Raw genomic sequence first — 20070 nt, forward strand, 5'->3', positions numbered from 1 at the left:
TCACCCCTCCCACCCTCCGCTACCCCCCCATCCTCCCTCTTCTTCCCCTCCCCCCCCCGACACCCCCCCCTGCAGCAACCGAGTTGTTGGGTACTTCCCTTTGGAGTTCCTTTCATATCAAGCCATGTATTCGGCACTTATTTCATCGTATGTGCGCCTGGCTCCCCAAGCAGACTCAGTGCCTCATGTTTAGAGAATGACTAACTCATCCATGCTGGGCTTATAGCGTGAGCTTAGGGAGTGTTTGTATTAGAATCCGTCCAGAACCGCTCTCTGGAGCAATTTGGTTGTCCATACATTGTCGGCAGTATTTTTCTAAATGATGTAGACCAGCAGGACTAACTCAAACTCTCGTTCAACTGTAACTTAGAAATGTGCCAGTTAATGTAGGCAAATCTTTTCTACAGACACCGGGGGTCATTTTAATTCTTTCATCGTCCTGGGATTTTGTTGTATTAAATGTTAATTAAAGTGCCCATGCCATTCATTTGAAGAAATCGTGGGCACAGATACTTAATATTTGATCAGTAATTTAAAAAGGAATAAAAGGAAAGATTTTTTAAATGTGCCTTGCCAAGGTGTTGTCACAGGTGGGGTCGTGCCAGTTACCAGGAGAAAATTACCTTTCACTTATTTTACGTCCTTTCATGGTGCTTTCAGAGAAACAATGACCGCCAGGTATAGATAAGTCCATCACCAATGTGAAATACATTAGGAAAGAAAGTGACCCATCTTGCCAACCAAAGATTCAGACTGAGACTGTAAATTGGCCCCTGGAGCCCAGAGGAGACTTGAATGGGGTGTGGCTCGGGGGACGTTCCCTTCAGGAGGTCCCAGGCCACAGGGAGCCCAGGGTCAGTGATGCAGACTCCCTTGGGTATCTACCCAAACCCCGGGGAAAAGACAGGGCTGTGCTTCCCACACATTCAAGGAAACAATTCCCCTCTTGCCCAGGCTAGCTGAGGAGCATTTTTTATTTGTTTAACTCAAATTCTAGAGACTTCCTCAGAGGGGAATCCTGCAACTGGATGATTTGGAGGAGCCGAAAGTCAGGGCTGCCGGAGCATCAGTAGCCCTGGGCTCATCGTCCAACCCCCGCCCCTTGTGCCTGGGAGGTACTGGCCCCCACGGATTCACTGAGCAGTAGATACAGAGCACGGTATTTACAGGCTGGGAGTGGCCATGGCAAGGTTGTTAAGGATTGCTAAATAAGTCTAGCTGATCCACTCAAGGAATACTGATTTCCTGGTGAAAATAAATTGCGGTTCCAACAGCTCAGTTCCCCTGCCTGTCTAGGGTAGGGGGGCAGTGACTGTGCTGGCTGCTTTCCTCACCAAGGCTGCCTCATTCTCCAGAGTGGCTCCTGGGGACTTGCAGGGGTTTGCTCTCCCTTGCTGTGCGAGGGATAGAAAGTTCCAGGGCTCTCCAAAAATGTGCAGCTACACTACCTGGAGAGGGGCGTAGAGCAGTGATACAGGTAGGGCAGGTGCTGGGAGCTGGGCTGTTCCCATTCAAACCCTGACTCCTCTGCTTTCTGGCTTCCTCACTACTCTGGCAAGTTGCTTCACCTCTCCTGGCCTTGCCTTCCTCATCCGTAAAACAGGAAAAATAACAGTACGCAACCCACAGGATGACTTTAAGGATGGAATGACTTGATGCATGGAAAGTACTTAGAATAGCACCTGCCGTTGGTAAGCTATAGCTCTCCTTTACTAGGCTCTGACTGTGTGTGCGCGTGCAGGCACACGTCTGCTCTCCTCCCTGATTGCCTCCCTGCATCACTCTCAGGCTCACAGCCTTTCCTAGACACAGCCTCACCTGGGGGAACCTCAGAGGCAGAGACCTCCCTGCTTTGGCTGTCCTTAGAAGCAGCCATCCAAGTCCCTTAAAGTGCCTCCTCTTATTGCAGCATTTACCCCATTCATGTCCAGTAAAACATCAGGAGGCCTCTGAAGGAAAGAATGAGGAGGAAAATGCTGGAAGAGGCTGGGGAAGGGGTGTTGCACTAGCTGATGCTGACAGGTGTGCCCTTGGGCCTGTCCTGTTGGAGGGGCCCAGAGCCTGCCTGCTGGGTGAGGGGGAGTGGAGGGTGCAGAGAAGTTGGGGTGGATACCATGGGGCACGCGCATGGGTTTAATTTTGCCCTTTCATTTCAGGGTAAAGGAGAATGAGTTTGTTCCACAGTGTTAAAACCAACAGGCTAAATTTTGTGGCTCTCATCTCACAAGCTCCCCAGCCGACACAGATTGCCTTCTATACCCTGAATTAGAATGTCCAGAGCTTTTTGGTGGAGGCAGGGTGGTGTCAGGTTAGAAGCAATTTCTTGGGCACTTTTTTTTTTAAATAAATGTATTTATTTATGTTTGGCTGCATTGGGTCTTCATTGCTGCGCGCGGGCTTTCTCTAGTTGCAGAGAGTAGGGGCTACTCTTCGTTGTGGTGCACGGGCTTCTCATTGAGGTGTCTTCTCTTGTTGCGGAGCACAGGCTGTAGGTGTGCGGGTTTCAGTAGTTGTGGCATGTGGGCCCAGTAGTTGTGGCACACGGGCTCTAGAGCGCAGGCTCAGTAGTTGTGGCACACGGGCTCTAGAGCGCAGGCTCAGTAGTTGTGGCGCACGGGCTTAGTTGCTCCGCGGCATGTGGGATCTTCCTGGACCAGGGCTCGAAACCCGTGTCCCCTGCATTGGCAGGCAGATTCTTAACCACTGCGCCACCAGGGAAGCCCTCTTGAGCACTTTTAATGTGGGTCTCAGAATGGCTGCTACAGAGCCAGCAGCTTCCCCTTTCTGCTCTCTGATGCTGGCACAGCTCTGCAGCTGAGGAAGTGGAGCCTTTCTTTTCAGCTAACATGGGGGAACCTTCCGTGAATTGGGGAGCACTGGCCCCAGAGATGCTGACGCCTTCCTGCTGGGGAACTGAACACCCGGCTAGGGAAGGTGGGGAGACGAGCCAGGACCAATGTTCCTTAAGGCCCATCAGAGTCTCTGCCTGACCCGGAAGGCCACACAAGTCAGTCTAGCCCAGGCTGTGGGGTGGAGCACCCACCTAAAGCAGTGCCAGTCTCTGTCTAGAATCCACTGGAAGAGGTGTGAATTGCACCAGCAGGGATTTAGGCTAGACCTCTCAAAACACAGTCAATTAATGAATCTGTAAATGTTAACTGGGTTCCTTGCTGAGTTATGATGAGGTTATAAAAGAAGCACAGATATAAATACGTGGGCCAACTGTGATGGCAGACCCAAGGGCTAAAGGCTAGAGCTGGTGGACATGGCAAAGGAGAATCTCCATGAAGTGGGAAGGTCATGGAAGGGGGGGACCAGCTGAAAGAACAGTAGCCCAGAAAGGTTGAGGAATTTGCCTGAGGACACACAGCTTCTCAGTAACAAAGCTGGGTTTAAAGGGAGAGTATTACACAGGTAAGTGGAAGCAAAGAGGTAGCCCAGGGCTCTGCACAGAGGAAGCGGACGTGGGCTGTGCGAACTGTGTGTGGGGAGGGTAGAGGAAGCACGTGCCCTGCAGGAGCCAGAGCTGACCCTGGGACACATGGGAGAGCAGGCGAGATGGATGACAAAGAGAAATTCTATGAAGGACTTAGAAGCCAGGCGCAACAGAGGGAGGGCAACACCTTGGAAGTGTTTTGGTGTAGGAACCAAATTTGGTGTAAGGTGGATAACTTTTATGCTCTAATGTAGCGTTTTCAGTGTGCTCCAAGCTTTGTTCAAGGCGCATGTATTTCTTTTTAAATCAGTGGCGAAAAAAGATGTTCATTTTTTTAAAAAAAGAAGAAAATAGAGAAGTCTGGATTTTCTCTCATAAACAATAAAAGCCATTGGTAGTGTCCTAGGAAAGCAGTGCTTTGGTGAAAGTGGTGTTTGGGGAAGATAAGACCGACAGTGGTGGGGTAGATGGATGGCTGCGGGTCAGAGGAGGGGTGTGGGCTGCTGGTGGTGAGAGGTGAGGCCTTGGGGATCTGGGGTATTTGAGTGGTCGATGGGGAAACAGAAACATCTAGGAGCGATTTAGAAAGAACACTTGTAGGGTCTTGGTGACCGATCGCATGTGGGGGGGTGAGGGGCGGGGGGAGAGGCAAAACTGGAAGCAGGCTTTCCAGCCTTGGGCAGTGCCATGCAAGAATACAGAAATGGAGAGGAGCTGGACAGAGGCGGTATGAGGATTAGTGGACTTGGGAAGGCGTTGTTTCTCTGAGGCCTTTGCCCTCCATGCAGGAAAACTTGAGGGGAGCAGAGGAGAGGCATGAGTAAGCTTTGCTTCTCAGGCCAGCAATCGTCTGGTGAGTTCCCTACAGTGGGTATCACTCCATAAAAGTATTTGAGGTCAGGCCATTGAAGCAACCTCAGAAGTGCCTCTGGATTCTTCTCTTGTAAGATATTTTATCTGAGCCAAATCAGTGCAACTCTCTTGTGAAAAATCAGTTTCCCAGGAAAATAAAGTTGGGTTCTAGCAGACAAGTAGCATTTGGCAAGCCCTGATTAAGAAAGCCAGTGTTCAGAGAAGTTGTGAAAATAACAAGTCATTCAGGAAGGTAAACACTGGGTACCTAATGCCATTTTAGGGCTGTGACAGCTGTTCTGTCTCCATCAATTGTAGAGCCTGAAACTGCAGGTTTATTTTAAGTTCTTGCTGTTACAAACCTGTAGACCACCCACGCCCCCTTTGCAGGCTTTGAAAGGGGAGACCAATTGAAGATGACCTGGACTGAACACAATTTTCTTTCCCCGTTCAGTGAGTAGAAGCCACCAAATACCCAACAGCTGGACCTAGAGAAAAAGCCACTTGCCAGTCACCCAGGCATCTTGACTGTCATTCACAGTGTGAACTGGGCTTCCATGAGAGCAGATTTCCAACGTGGTCCTTGGTACAAATTTCCAGGTGTTTTTTGTTTTTTTGTTTTTTTTTGGTCAATGGCTATGTTTCTTGAAAAGTTTTACGTAAATTGAATCCTATTTTAAACTCATCTGAGCTTTAGCTATTTAACAGAAACCCGTAGACCTGTGCTTCTCAAACTTTGAGGTACACACAGATGACCTGGTAATCTTATTTAAAATGCAGAGTCTGATTCAATGCGGGGTGGGGACAGAGGGCAGTATCTAAGATTCTGCATTACTAATAAGTTCCAGGCAGCTGCTGCTGTTTGCGGATCACATTCTGAGTGGCAAAAGGTTATGGAAAATCCTTGAAAAGCCAAATTTGAATCCCCTAAATGGCACTATAATCACCCCTTAATTTTAGTAAGTGGGGATGTTGCTTGCATTTGTTTGTTGGGTGGATGGAATAATTGCAGTGTGTAAAGTACCATTCTAAGTGCTGTGTATTGTACAAGGAATGGAAAATTTCTCCCAAATTTGATTCAAGTACTCTTAAAAATTGGATATCGCATGCCAAAACCCACCCTTCTTTCTCCCTGGCAAGTAGTAGGGAACTGAATCGTAAGAGCTCTCTCATTCACTACATGATGGCAGGTTAGAAAGGCCGAGTGTCCTCTGGGGATTATTTTGACCGTGTCATCTATCTTCACTGACGCCTGACATCACCCAGAACATCACCCAGGGAGGACGGCAAAAGGGAGGCATGAAGTTGGTCAAGCGGCAAATGCCAGCTCTCCTGCCAACAGACCCAGAACCAGTTTCTTTCTGTGTTTCCTTTGCGGACAGCTTGTTGGAACTACTCACTCATCTTGATGTTGAAGCCCTGTTGTCAAGCACAACAGGGGTTATTTTCAAAAACTAAACTGTTTTTGGTGAACTCGTAAGAGCAACAGAATGAGAAAGTAGTCATTTTTATAAAGTGTCTGCAAAAGTCTAGTACTTATTGTTCCAAACAAGCCTCTCTTTCTCTTTAGTTGGTCTAACATGGAAAGAAAAGGGAAATCTTTTCCAAATGAAAGTGAGCGGGGCTAGCCCCAGTTGGTGGCAGGACATCTGGGATGGAGGACCCCTGTTCCTTTCCCCAGCAACATCTTTTCCTGTGGAAAAACACCCCTCCCACAAAGCAGCAATCTGTGGTGGAAGAACGTGTTTACATTCACAGGGTTCTGCATTTTCTGGTTTTGGAGGGAGGCAAGTGGTGGGACACAGAGGTGGAATTATTTTTACATCTAAACAGTAAATGAAGTATTACTGTAATCTCTTTCCTGAGCTCATGGAAAAACTCAAGTCATCGAATGTTAGTTTTACAGATCAGGGAAGTTTTACAACGAGATTACCTGACTCGTCCCGGAGCCTATAAATCTTGCTAGAGGGAGAGCTGAGCTGGGGAAAGCACAGCTCCCAGGCTCTTACACACACGGGGCATCTTCCCTAAAACTGTGATGCAGCCAATGCTCCATCCCCAGGGGAGACATCAAGCCCAAGCTTGAATCTCTTTGAGCACTTCCCAGTGTCCTATGCCAAGCAGTCCTGTTGAAACAGAGAAATATTTTGTTTTCAATCAATTAAATGATTATTTTCAAATGAGTACACTTCTGTACGTGCTAACCTATCATATCTTTTCAGTGATCTCTATTATATAGTGCAATTACTGGGAGAGGTAAGCGACTCCTATCTGTTGGCCACTTTACATGCATTATATCATGTAATCAACCCTAGAGTCCTGTGTGGTAGGTTTTGTTATCAACTCTGTGGGAAAAGTAGCAACTGAGGCTCAGAGGGGTTGAACAACTTGCCCAAGACCACACAGCTTGTAAGTAGTAGGACTGGGATTTGAACCCAGGTCCCCTGCCTCCAGAGCCTGCACTCAGCAGCTTTACCAATGCCATCACTCAGGCAAGGCTGGCAATCTACCTGATGGATCCTGGCTTGGGCACCCAAGCTTTAAACCTAAACCATCAAGCAAAGTTGTCAAAGGCTTCTTCCTCACTTCTCAGCATGTCTCCTTCCCAGAAACTTCCTTTCATTCCTTACTCTACCCTTCTGGTCAGGACCACCTCGATTTTATAAAGGAGTTATTTTACAGCAGCCTAGACTAGACAATCCATGGAGGCTGCTGTGTTCTTAGACCTCAGCCCAGCTTTCCAGCTCATGATCTTAGCAGCCGTCCACCTTGACTCACTGAGTAGTCATTGCCAAAGACACCTCTTTTATTGCATGAGCACTGTCTGAGAACAAAGTCAGCAGATAGGATTTTTGATGTGGAAATCATCAAAACAGTTCTTCCTATGCCCTGGCTTTTCTTCTTGAGGCTCCAGAAAAAAAAAAAAGAAAATGATAAACCCTACAGTGAGGAAAAGGACTCCTAGATAAAGTGGAGCTAAATCCCAGGCGCCTGAATGCTGAACTTAAAGCCCCTGGAGAGGCATCCTCCTCCCTCAGAAAGTTGTTTTCAGGAATGTCCACTCATTCCAGACTGAAGTATGTGTTTGACAGTCCTCACCAGCCGGCAGAATGAGCCCCATCTGAACAGAGACAGGCAAAGGAATCATCTCCCCCAAAGTGGCAGAAGTCCCAGCTCGGGGAGCAGCCCGCCCACAGCTAGCCAGGGGAGATGGGAGGAGAGGAACGAGCAAGGGACTCAGGGAAGGACCTGGCTTTCCCCAAGGTCACAACCACCCCAGAACATCCCCTAGTCTTCCATGAGGAAGAGACAAGCTGGGGTTAGAATGTTCCAGAAAACATTCCATAGTCTTGTGGTCTTTGGTTTCCTGAGCGCCAGCCGTAGTCTAGGAACCTCTCCGTGATAGGGTCCAGCTTGGATCCTCTGCCCCACCTGGCAGTGATGGTGGCTCTCTGAACTCCTCCTCTCCTGTGGCCTCTCAGGGTCTCCCTGGGCCTCGGTTCTGTCAGGGTTCCTGCTCTGTTTCCCCTCAATCTCTCCAGCTGGGTGCTCCCCAGGGCCTGCCATCTCCTCCGCCTCTCCTCCAACACGCGCGCGCCCGAGGGAGACTGCCCAAGTCCAGGGCTTTAGCCACCACCTGTTAGTGTGATGACTCCAGTCTGCATCTTCAGTGCTCACACCTCCCCTGAACTTCAGACCTTCAAAGGCAGCTCCCTCCTGCACATCTCCACCCGGAAATGTGGGTGTCTTGTCAGGCATGATATGAACGCACCTGGAGTCACGCCTCCCTCCCCACGGGCAACCCAATGTGCACCTTCACCAGCGCAGCCTGCCTGCCCGTCCTGTATCCCAGCTAGAGACCTTGAGGTTGTTCCTGACTCCCTGCCCCCCTCCCCTCCATGTCCTCAGGGTTTCCCAGTCTAGTCAATGCTACCGCTGAAATCTCCCTGAAACCTGACCTGCCTTTTCCTCTCCCTCCACCACGCTCCCAGCTCAGGCCCTCAATAGCTTTTACTCCCTCTGTGCTCGGCCCCTCCTCCAGCCCCAGACTGCTCTGCTCCAGCCTCTCCTTGCTTCCCTTCCCCTCACTCTGATGATCCCCTCCCCCTCTCCCGTTACACTGGGCTCCTCCTCCCTCCCTCCTTTCCAGCAATGTCCTAGCATGTCCAAGCCTCTGTAGACTGTGTCCTCTGTCTTCCACACTGACTCTCCCCTTCCTTTCTCAGATAATCTTCTTGGAAGAATCGTCCACACTCTCTACTGCACCATCACTTCATCAAACCACCATCATCTGGCTTCGCCCTCCTGCTCCCATAGCCAAGTCCCCAGCGCCTGTCTGTTTCCCACACAGCAGATAAGCTTCAGATCTGTGTGCAGCCAGCGGTACTTGCTGCTCACAGCCCCCTCCTTCTGGGGCTCCCCATTTCCTCCTGCTCTCTGTCAGCACTCCTTCACCTCCTTGCTGGCTGCTCTCTGTCATGCCTCCTCTCCATCATCTGTCATCACCCACCTCTTGCTCCATACACCCAACCAGAGAATCCATCCGCTCCCACACCTTCAGCTGCCTACATCTAAGGAGGACTCCCATGTTTGGATCTCCATCCCAGAATCCTCGATGGAGCCCCAGATCTTTACATACAACTGCCCACAAGACAGCTGGATGAGTCACAAGCACTTAAAGTCAGTATGTCCAAAACCACTGACCCTCTCCCGGCAAATCTGCACCTCCCTCCATATCCCTCATTCTAAGAATGGTGCTACCTTGCAACAAGATGCCCCTGCCAATAGCACCTTAGATATCCCTGGCTCCCCCCCACCCAACTCTCTGGGTACAGCCTCCAAGTTCTGCCGAGTCTGTTACCTCCTAGACACCCCCTGGTGTGCCACCCTTCTTCACGCCCACCTCCACTTCCACAGAGCAAGCTCTTGGTCCCCCCCTGGTCCCCTGACCTTCCTGCCTCCAGTCTTGCTTATTTTATGTTGTCCTCTCCTAGCCTGCTGCTGCCCCTGGCCTGCTTCTCCATCACCTGCAGGACTCTTAGCTTGGGTCTGGGTCCTGTGACATGCCTTCCCTTCTCTCTCTTCTTGACTCTACCTCCCCGTGCTTCAGCCAGCCGGACACTTTGAGGGCCCAGAACGCCCTCACTTTGCCTGGCTAACTCCTTCTCACCCTTCCAGCCTAGAGCAGGTGTCACCTCCTGTCAGGCCGTGCTTCCTCGAGGCTCCCAAGGCCCCAGCTGCCCCTCCCCACAGCAGCTTGTTTTCTGGCCCTCGGTCTCCGGACTGAACTTTTTCAGAAAGAGCCTGGATCTCACTCACTCATCCATCTTTGTCTCCCCAGGCTAGCAGTGCCAGGTAATTGGTGAGCAATTAATAGGTGCTTGAGTGAATACTTATCTCCCTCCCAGGTGACTATTTGTTTACTTGCTCTGAGCTCCTCCAGGGCAAAAAATCTTGTCTTTGCTATCTTTTTGCAGCATCTTTCTCACACGTAGTGCTATACTGATGTTTATTAAAAGAGACAGTGAGTGTGTACCAAGGTGGCGGACCCCACCCTTCTCCATGGTTTCCAAGAGTAGCTTGGAGTCTAACAAAACCTGCCATACATATACATATATACACACATATACATTTATACATATACAAATATATATATTGTCTTCTGTCAATCATAAGATTTACTCCCTATCCATCTTAAAGTTAGCAAGCTGGGGGAGGAGAGGGGTGCGCGTGGAATGCAGAGGCAAGTGTGATGTGTAGAATATTGTGGGAGTCAGCATGGCCTGAGACCGGTGAGGCACGTTTGGGCTCAGGACCCTGCAGACCTCGAGGAGGGAGTGAAGGAGGGAGGCCCCGTAGGCCCGTTGGTGGACGCTGGGGAGCACGGAAGAGAGGGGCTGGTTGTGAACGAGCTTGGGCCGCGGAGGGGGAGTGGGCGGGGCGCGGGGCGTCCGCAGCCCGCCCTCCGCCCGCTCCCCGCCCCTCGGGCGGCTCCCTGCGCTCCGCTTACTTAACCTGCCGGCGGCGACGGCGCTCGCACTCCCCCAGCGCTCGCCCGCACGCTCCGCGCAGCCTCTCGCTCCATGGCGCTCCTCGGGCGGCTGCTGCCCCTCGCCCTGGCACTGGCCCTGGGCCCCGCCGCCACGCAGGCGAGCCCCGGCAAGTCTCCCTACCAGCTGGTGCTGCAGCACAGCCGCCTCCGGGGTCGGCAGCACGGGTAAGCGGGCGCCCACATGGGGGCCGGAGGGACTGGGCGTCGGGGCCGTCGGAGCGGGCTGGGGGCGCCGGAGACAAAGCCCGAGCCTAAAGCAGGCTGTGTGGGACGCTCCGAGGGACCAGCCCTGCAGGAGGTGGAGGGAGGGAGGCGGGGACGATGGAGGAAAGTCAGCAGGAGGCACTATGTAGAGGAAGCGGATGGGAGAGCTGACCCGTCACCCCAACTCAGGCCAAGAGCGTGAGAGAGGGATCCGGGGCTTTGAGCTTCTCCCAGCGGAGAGCGCTTGGCAGCTCTCTGCCCCGAATCACCATGGGAAGGTGGCCAGGGCAGAGAGGGAGCCCACCCAGCAGGGCACAGATTCCAGTCCAGCCAGGTCCTTGTCCAGCACCTTCAGACGTGTCGCTGGGGCCACACAAGCTGGCAGCAACCAAGGCCCCCAGGCTCCTGTTCCCCTGTCCAGGCCTACACCCGCGACCTGGCACCAGACAGTGCTCTCCAGGTACAGCAAGGTCAGTGCGGCATCTGCTCCCCGGGCAGACGAAGAGCAGGAGAGTGTGCCGAGCCTCGCACACATTGTACAGATGGGGAAACAGTCTGGAGAGGACACACCACTTCCCCACGGACCTTCAGTATGTACTGGTGCTGGGATTGGAATCGCTCTTAAAACACTGGCTGGGTTTGTAAATTTGGGACATTATCATTGCAGATATTCCTTTGAGACACTGAAGATGTGTTGGTTTTAGGCGGCAAACCCCGGCAAAAGGTCTGACCTGGTAAAGACCCTGGCCCAGACCCAGGCAGAGGTGGGCAGTGTTTCTACATCCCAAACTAGGCCCTCCCGCTTCACACATAGCCAGGGTTTGCTGCAGCTTCCAGACTACCTGGGTGCACTGACTCCTTTTTCACAACTAGGTAGAACTGTATGTGGATAGTCGTGTCACAGCCCAAATGCCATTGGGTCTGGCATTTACTCCCAGGTGGTTCCCTGACCACCATGTGACTGGGCAGATCTGTACTCAGATCAGAACTCACCGTTGGAAGTGATCAGAGTTGTCTTCATAGGGCTTTACAAAGCCTTGGCTCCCCGCCCTTCGAAGCGCCCCCTCCTTGGGAGCAGTCCTCCTTGTACCCTCTGCCTGTGTGTGGCCTTGTGGCCTTACTTGGCCTTTCAGGTGCCCAGGGCTGTGGGGAGGGGACTGATGGGAGTGAGTCTGACCCCTCTGCAGAGTGAAAGCCATCCAGGCCATGCTGCAGCCTCAGCACCCTGCAAGAGAGAGGAGAGCACAGGGGATGTCCCGGGGTCTTTTGGGAAGTGAAGGATGCACCTTTGACTTAGGCCGGGTACAGAAGGGTGAGGGGACAGGGCAGAAAGATGAGGGGAAGACGAGGCATAAAGTCAGAATGTGAGCACCTGGCATTTTCATTGTCTCTGCCCAGCTCACCATTGTCCCTCTGTCTTTCTTAGCAATGGAGCATGTCCTGTTTGGGTGCTGCAGTCCTCTTGGGAGGTTTCTGTTCCCGCTGTATCTTCTTAGGCACTAAGTCAAGAAAAAGCCCCAATAGCATGCCCTGCAGCACTGTTACTCAGAACGGTGGCTCTGTGCGCTCCACAGTGAAGCTACTCCAATGGTGTTGACAGGGCTCCAGCAGGAGCCACCTCTGCGGCAAGCCTCCTTCCTGTCAAAGCCCAGAAAAGCCACAGACCAGCTGGAAAATAGGTTTTCTTTTTCTTTTTGAAATGCAAATGCTCTTTATTATGAAGTTCAGACATTAGATCAATTTCCTCCCTCCCCTCCCTCCCCCTACCCCTGCAGGCTAATCCTCTTGATTAGCTGCTTGCAGTGCAGTTGGAAAGGCCTATAGTGACCTGTGATGGACAGGATGGTCTAAGCAGTCCCTGGTGTGCACCCTCCCTCAATAAAGTCTGGACACACAGGCAGGTGAACTGTGACAAACAGTTGCAGACATAGTTGCGTTTACTCTGATCTAACTGTCCCTGAAAACCTCACAAGGCTGCCTGACTTTGCCCTTGGGGGTGGCACCCTTTGCAAAATGGATAACCTTGTTCAAACTCCGGCCATCTTTTAAAGGGAGATCTGGTGGGAAGGGAAAGGTAAGCTCTTTTTTAAAGGAAATGTTGTATGTGTGCTTCACACGACATGAAGGAAGAAATAATAAGCAGGCCCTGCTCACCCTTTATCACCGTCACCTCTTTTGCTTTCATCTTCACCACAACACAGTGAGCTCTGTAGTGTGCGTTCCCATTTTACAGATGGAGAAACTGTGGCTTAGTGAGGTGGAGTGACTTAGTCCAAGCACAGAAAGATGTTGGAAAAGTAGTGACTATGACGTGGTCTCTTGACTCCCGGCTGTTATCTGTGTTGCTATAGGGAAGGAAAAAAACAGTACTGAAAGAGAAGTAAAAATGCAGTCACACTTCCAAATATCAACAACCGAAACTGGACTGAATTTTCTGAAGCACTTGATTTTCAAATCCAACTTGAACAGCAGAGCTGTTGTGCTTGAGGTAGAAGGCCCAGAAATGGGGTGCTCATTTTGATGAAACTTCAGCGTAAATTTCCTGTGTACACAGCCCACCCCTCCTACCCCGACGTGAGAGGGAGTGTGTCACAGAGACCCACAGCCTCTGCTCCTGTCTCAAAGGGCAGCAGCAGTGGAAACTCACTCTGCAGAGGAATGTTGGAGCCACATCCACAAGAGACCCTGAAGATTTTGCCAAACGCGCCTACGGAAAGTTGCAGGGAATTCATCAACAGTAATTGTTTCCTGCTTGGTCAGATAGAAGAACTTCTGAAATTGTACAGCAATAAACAGCACCTATGGCTGGAGTGTGGCCAGCGGGGACTCTCTCAGGGTTATCTGGGCACTGCTGTAACCTATGAATGCCAAGCAGCAAACTGAGAAACAAGTTGGCTTCTGTAAAAATCCTCTGGAGGCTGTGGGCATGTGGTCAGACCCAGCCAGGAGCAAGGGGATAAGGGCTGTTCTCCCTGCTGGCCTGTGGTTTCCTCTCTAGCCTCAGCTTCTCTTACCCTCAGGTTCTTAACAGTAACTCACTAATATTTACTGGGCTTCCTTGGCCCACTCACCTTTGCCTGCTGAACCACAAACTGGACAAGAGGTGACATCCAGGTGGTAGAAGAGACAGGGCAGAGAGGTAAAGGGTCAGTGTGCCCTCCCGCCCAATAACCTGACTCTGAGTATTTGAGAATTGACCAAGTTCCTGTAGCCATATGATGGGGATGGCAGGTGCTACCCTCACTGCAGTATCAGTGTCTTCTCAAAAAATACCATGCATCTCAAATGATGGCAATCGATTATATTTGTAAAGTATCAGAGGAAATGATATTTAGAATTGATACCTGAGGTTCTCTGGGCATAGAGCTTTTGTGAAAGCCCTTAGTGTCTTCGCTTTGCTTTTCTCTGGCCTGTGATTCAGCCAGGTGAACTGCCTGCCTCTGGCTCAGGAAGACTGCCTCCCACTTGTCACCACACAGCCACAGCTGCCTCTTTCCCCAGGGGCTCCCAGTAACTGTCCTGCCACCACATGGCCTGAGCATGGTTTGGGTCAGAACTTGGTACGCTGGGTAGAATACACAAAAACAAAACCACACGTCTCTGGGAAAGCAGACTTCTCAGCAGAACCTGGGTGTTTGCACAGGGTTGCTCAGGATGCTTCTGAGCTGGGTGGTCCTGAGAGCAGGTCATTCCAAGCCCCTCTGCACCTGATCTGGTGCTCAGCCGCATCTAGAACGTGAAAGAAAGAACAAGGCAGAACACCTGCCCTCAGGGTTCTTTGGAGGGTAGTTGAAGAGAAGACATACACGCCCTGATCAGTTTTGGGTTCTGTGTGGTAGCCAGCATCAAACAAGGGCCGTATCACTGGTCAGAGGTGGACAGAATAGTGTCACCTGGGGCACTGGAAGAGGGCTTTCTGCGGGGAGTGCGATGCAAGCCGGGGCCTAAGTAATAAACGACTGAGTTCAGTGAGTGAGCATCTCCTTCCGAGGTCCTGACGGCAGCTGGCCATGCCCCATAGTTTCCAGGGTGGACACTTCAGATAGGCCGTGTTTGGGAGCCAGGCAACTGCCTAGGGATGCAGAGGATGTCTGTGTGTGGAGCTGCCGGGGAGGTGCTGGGGCCCGGACCTCATGACCACAGGACCAGCAGTGCCCACAGGGAGACCAGGTTAGAGCCTGTGGACGTTTGGGCTCAGTGTGGAGTGGAGGTACAGGGAAAGGCTGGGGGGCCTCTCTCAAAGCTGCTGTTCTTAGCAAGCACACCACTTTTACTTAGCTGATATTCTCCATCTATAACATGGAGTCTAAAATTTTTAAGATGTTTGGAGTTACACTTACCAAATGTCTGTGTCAAAGAAGAATGCTTAAATGAAATTACATCACTGTATGAGATATACTTTGACAATTTTTAAATCGGGGGGGGTGATATTTTCAGGGGGATGCTGGAAAACTAGGTCATGAGGGCCAGAATATACCCCCAAACCAGCCCCTGGAACCAAGACCGAAATGACTGTATCTTCTCCATATCTAGAACATTCTGGTGACCCAGGAGGGCCCACGTGGTGGGAAGGATGTGGAGGTGGGTGGACATGCTGACCATCTTGCTAACACGGCACCTTTTGTTTTCAGCCCCAACGTGTGCGCTGTGCAGAAGCTCATTGGCACCAACAAGAAGTACTTCACCAACTGCAAGCAGTGGTACCAGAGAAAGATCTGCGGCAAATCCACGTGAGTATCTGGAAATACCCGAGACCACCAGCCACTGGGGAGGCTGCCCTCGATGTGCATGGGCTGCAGTTGCCCCTGGGCGTGGGCCAGCCTTCTGGAGCCATGAAGATGCGTGTGCAAACATGTCAGGGGACTGTGTGCTTGGGACTGGTGTTTTTTGTAGGCTGGCCAATTTTGTTTTTCATTTTTAAGGCTCCTGACAATACTTGGATACATTTTTCAGGGCTGACTTGGGATTGCAAGAAACATGAAACATGGTGTGTGTGTGTGTGTGTGTGTGTGTGCGCTTTCTAATCCTCACTAAGTGATACAAACACAAATATTCAGTGGAGAAGCCATCAGCCTCTGACTCTGGGAAAGAAAGCCCATTGGTAAACTTATACCCGGTTCCTGCTCTGCAATCCAAGGTAAATGCCCCCCAAAGACATAGAGTGCCTAGAAATATGCACATAATAAGACAGCATAGCATATTAAGAACACAGGCTCAGACTCCCTGATTCAAGGGCTGGCTCTGCCACTTACAGGGGGGGCTTCACCTTTGGAATCCTCAATTGCCTCATCTGTAAAGTGGGAATAACAATAGGATTACCTTATGTGATTGTTATGAGGATTGAATGAAATAATGCACAGAAGAGGCTAAATTAGGTACCTGGCACATAGGAAGTGCTCAGTAAATGCCACCTGCTGTTATTTGTAAATCTCAGCCCCACAAACAGAAGTGAGACACCGGGGGTGTGGACCCCTGTGGTTACAGGAGGCCTTGCTGTTGCCTCTGTCAACACAATCAGCATGGAGGGAGGCAGCATTCACCCCAGTTGCCCTGCGGCCTGCGTGTTCTAACAGAATTCCGGGGAAACCTAATCTATTTTGGTACCAACCATCAAAAGATCTCAAAGCTGGCTCTCTCCTACAGACAGGAAGATGTGCCATGCAGAACTCCCTGAGCCACTTGTGAGGTCCGGACGTTCTTCTCATCTGTGTAATGAGAGGATTAAGAGATGCTAAGCCATGATCTTGAAGCCTTTCCCATGTTAGGGATTTTTAAATGTATTGCTTGTGACTTGCTTTTGAGCAGATGTCTCCTCTAACTGAAGGAAGGGAAAACGCTCTTTCCTTGAGATGTACATGGAAATAAATATCCCAACTTGTGACCCTGACTGTGTCCTAACACATCAACTCTAGTATGGATCAGGGAAATTGTAGATCAGGGCAGAGGTGGGGAGAGACCAGTAGCTCCCTGGGAGCCTGTCAAGGGCAGGGCCATGACAATTGATTCCCCACTTGACCAAGCCCAGCCACAAAGGCAAGAGTTGAGTGAGCTAAGAGGACCCACCTCCCAGGTTTAGGGAGTACACAAACCCCCGGCCAGAATTCTTGCTGTGGACAAAAAGAGATTATGCAAATAATATACCACATGTTCTTACCTGGAACCCAAGTTAAAAAAAGAAAAGAATACCTCAGTACTCTTTGACTTTTCCCATGTGTGTATATTATCTACTAAAATAAGCAATTAATTACTTAATTAAACACAGAGCCAGGCCTCACATAATTGCTTCTTGGAAGATGACCAAAGCCCTGGTATCAAGCATCTCAGAGCCCTGGGTTTCAAGATGCCACCTTTTTGTTCTTTCTGGTTTCCCTAAAAACGGGACCCACTTAGGATGTCGAGCTGGCAACAGGGTGGCATTGGCCATGGTATTTCAGGGTGGCCCATGTTGAAGCATTTGTCTGACTAAGTTAACAGTAGCTTGGGAGTATTCCCCAGCAGTTCCCAGGTTGACACTGCTGTGGGTGATGAGTCGCCTTGGCCTATTGGCTCTTGGTACCTGCACCCTTCTCCACTGATGTGCCAGGACGGGTGCAGGCGGCACAGCTGTATGTTGGCCAGATGTTCTTCATAAGGGGTCATTAAGGGGCACCAGGAATTCAGTGCCATAGCTGGTCAGCAGAGGAGAGGGTTGTGCTGGCTGGAGTTGATGTCATCCTGGTGACAGTGGGTCCCTTGGTGCATTTATTTGGGAGATGACCCGACTGGGAGACCGCAGCATGGTTGTGGTTGGAGCAAAAGGAGGGCCTTCTCAGCATGGGGTCAGCCCGGGCAGTGGGGATCTTCCCAGCATGACTCCAGGGAAGAGGCCGGAGCAGAGGTGTGCACTGAGATGTGCGGGAGCAAAGTGTCACGGGGAAGGGGGTAGCACAGGTCACCAGGGGGCCCAGGACCCACAGGAGAATTTGAACTTGAAAGCAGATAATTGGCATTAAGTACAGGACCAAGGGATAAAGGCTTTGCCGGGTCAGGTCACACAGAGACCCGGGAGCCTGGAGCCAGATGTGTGCTGCAGTGAGGCCCCGACTCCGCCTCCACAGAGGGAGGGAGGGGAATGGCCACGTTCAGCACTCAGCACTCCCATCAGGCCACTGCATCCATCGTCTTTAGACGATAGCTTTTCAGTATTACCAAAAAGAGTCTTGGTGCTGTTTGTCAAGCCCGATGCATGGATTTTATTATAGGAAGTAGTTACCAGTGGGCCCCTATTTAGTGACTTGAGTGAATTTTCTTACTTAGAAATTCATTTAATTTCAGATCCTAAAGAGCACCAGTGTGATACAACAGCTAATCAAGCAAAGAGGGTCATTTCAGTCCTCGGTCTGATCAGTAACCATAACATTTTTACATACAGCAGCTGAAGCAATGGTGCAGGAAATTGTGCTCAGGAAGTCTGGCTGCCTCTGACAGGCCTTCTTTGTAGAAGCCCCGGCAAGAGGGAGGCCCATTTAACAGCCAGGTCAGAGCTGACTTCGTGGGGATGTAATGAATCACAGCGGGAGCTCAGGCATCCTCAGTGTGGCACAGGGAGGGCCAGCGCAGGAGCTAGCAGGTAGGGGTGGCAGCTGCCCATTCCTTGACGTTGTTTCACTAGCAACGCAATTCACAAGCACAGTAGCCAAGATGAGCTGGCAGGACATCCCCCCTTCTCTAGTAGCAAGCATTGCTTTGCCCAAGGGCTGAAATATTAATACTTCTTCAGCACTGCCTTCAAGTTTAGACATTTCACTTCTACCAAAGCCAGCTGGTGTATGGTCGAGATTTTCCATCATTTGGCAAAGCTCTTTCCTGTAGATCTCATTCGGGCAGGGCACCCAGGGACATCTGCAGTGAAGCTGAGGAAGAGCCTTCCTTTCCTCCCTCTCCTGTATCCCACAGCCTCGGTCCCAAGAGGAAAAAGAAGAGGATGGTGAGAAGCCATCTAGGGATGACAAGCTCTCCTCAGACCCACACCAGCACCTCCTTCCCTGTTTCATATTCCCTGTGCAGCCCCCTGGGACCGCGTGGCTAACCTGCTCTAAATAACTCAGGTTTGACATATGCCAAACACCTCTGTTGTGGGGTGCTTCCTGAAGGTTTTATCCCATTCTGTAGGCTCCTAGGAGGCAGCTTAGCTGACAGGGAATCTTGTTCTGTTGAGTCTTTACATGAACCCATGTACCATTTGGGGTAAGACCCTATGGTAGGCAGAATAATGACCCCCTAAAGCTGTCTACATCCTCAGCCCTGAACCTGTGAATATGTTACCTTACAAAGGAAGAGAGACTTTGTGGATATGATTAAGTTAAGGATCTTGGAGGGGGTGGGGGTGGGGGAATCCTGAATTATCTGATGAGTCTAGTATAATCATAAGGGTCCTTGTAAGAGGAAAGCAGGAGGGTCAGAGTCAGAGAAGGAGATATGAGAATGAAAACTGAAGTTGGAGTGATGTGACCACATGCCAAGAAATGCAGGCAGCCTCTAGAAGCTGGAGAAGACAAGGAGTAGGTTCTCCCCTAGAACCTCTGGAGGGAATACAGCCTGTGGTTTTAGCCTCGTAAGGCCAACTTCTGACTGTAACATCCAGAACTGTAAGATAATAAATTTTGTGGTTTTAAGTCACTAAATTTGTGATGATTTGTTCTAACCACAATGGATCCTATCTGTTAACTTTTATAGCTGTGTTATGGGGAATTTATTACATGTGATTTGATCAGTGGTCTCCTGCAGGGCATGGCTTTCAATGAAGTTATTAACCTAACTTCAATTTAAAGTTTATACTTGGAATTTTTTAGGAAGAAGCTCCACCACTGAGTGCTTAGTAAATATCAAGCAGCTGGTAAGTGCTTTTCATAGGTTAGCTTGTTCAGTTCTCACAATCATCCCTTAAGATCAGTGTGATCATTAGCCTATTTACAGAGGGGAAGACTGAGGCTCAGAAAGCCTAAGCAACCTGCTCAAAGTCATCCGCTGGTAAGTGGGAGAGGTCCAGTTATTGTACATGCTGCCCCCAGGGGAGAGCCAAGCCCAGCAGCTAGTTTTGGTGACATGGGGGGAGCCCAAGTGAGCAGCCCTGGAGCGGCTGGGTCAACTGCCCCAGATCTCCCTCTTCAGCCCTAAAACCTGTGACTCTAGATCCCAGGGAGAAGGCCTCCTTGGGGTCAACAGAGGCCCTTTGGCCCAGAGCCACCAACCTTTTCCTGGTTGCTCACCTGCAGCCTGGTGGTCATTGAGAACCCCTGTTGCAAGGGGGCTCCCTCCCTAGTCAGATGGAGAGCATGGGAACTGAGGAGACACAGCCAGCATCCAGGAGTACCCCCCCCACCCACCCAAATACCCTCACAAACCATGTGCAAACAGACGTCACCAAAAAATGTAAGTGTATTTTCCCAAGGTTCCGTCTCATCACTTGCCAAGCTGGACCCTGGTGAATGGGATAGTGGTGGAGTCTTTAGTGGTAGACAGTAGGTTAAAACAAGCCCTTTTTTTT

General features: G+C 50.7%; 2 protein-coding genes across 3 annotated transcripts in view; both read left to right on the plus strand.

The window, feature by feature from the left end:
* Positions 1 to 10313: 10313 nt before the first annotated feature.
* Positions 10314 to 20070, plus strand: part of TGFBI (transforming growth factor beta induced) — a 31142-nt gene continuing 21385 nt past the window's right edge. For both annotated transcript variants that reach the window (XM_007114263.4, XM_007114264.4), the window contains exons 1-2: positions 10314 to 10505; positions 15176 to 15274. In XM_007114263.4, coding sequence (XP_007114325.1) covers positions 10372 to 10505; positions 15176 to 15274 — 233 coding nt within the window. In that variant the 5' untranslated portion in view covers positions 10314 to 10371. The remainder of the gene's footprint in view (positions 10506 to 15175; positions 15275 to 20070) is intronic.
* LOC129392347 (uncharacterized) lies at positions 10690 to 14237 on the plus strand. The gene is made up of 2 exons (XM_055086779.1): positions 10690 to 11134; positions 13170 to 14237. Exons 1-2 carry the CDS (start codon positions 10703 to 10705, stop codon positions 13425 to 13427), a joined length of 690 nt encoding a protein of 229 aa, XP_054942754.1. The 5' UTR covers positions 10690 to 10702; the 3' UTR covers positions 13428 to 14237.

Source organism: Physeter macrocephalus, chromosome 8 (genome assembly GCF_002837175.3).
Source record: "Physeter macrocephalus isolate SW-GA chromosome 8, ASM283717v5, whole genome shotgun sequence".
In the NCBI taxonomy this organism is placed as follows: Eukaryota; Metazoa; Chordata; class Mammalia; order Artiodactyla; family Physeteridae; genus Physeter; species Physeter macrocephalus.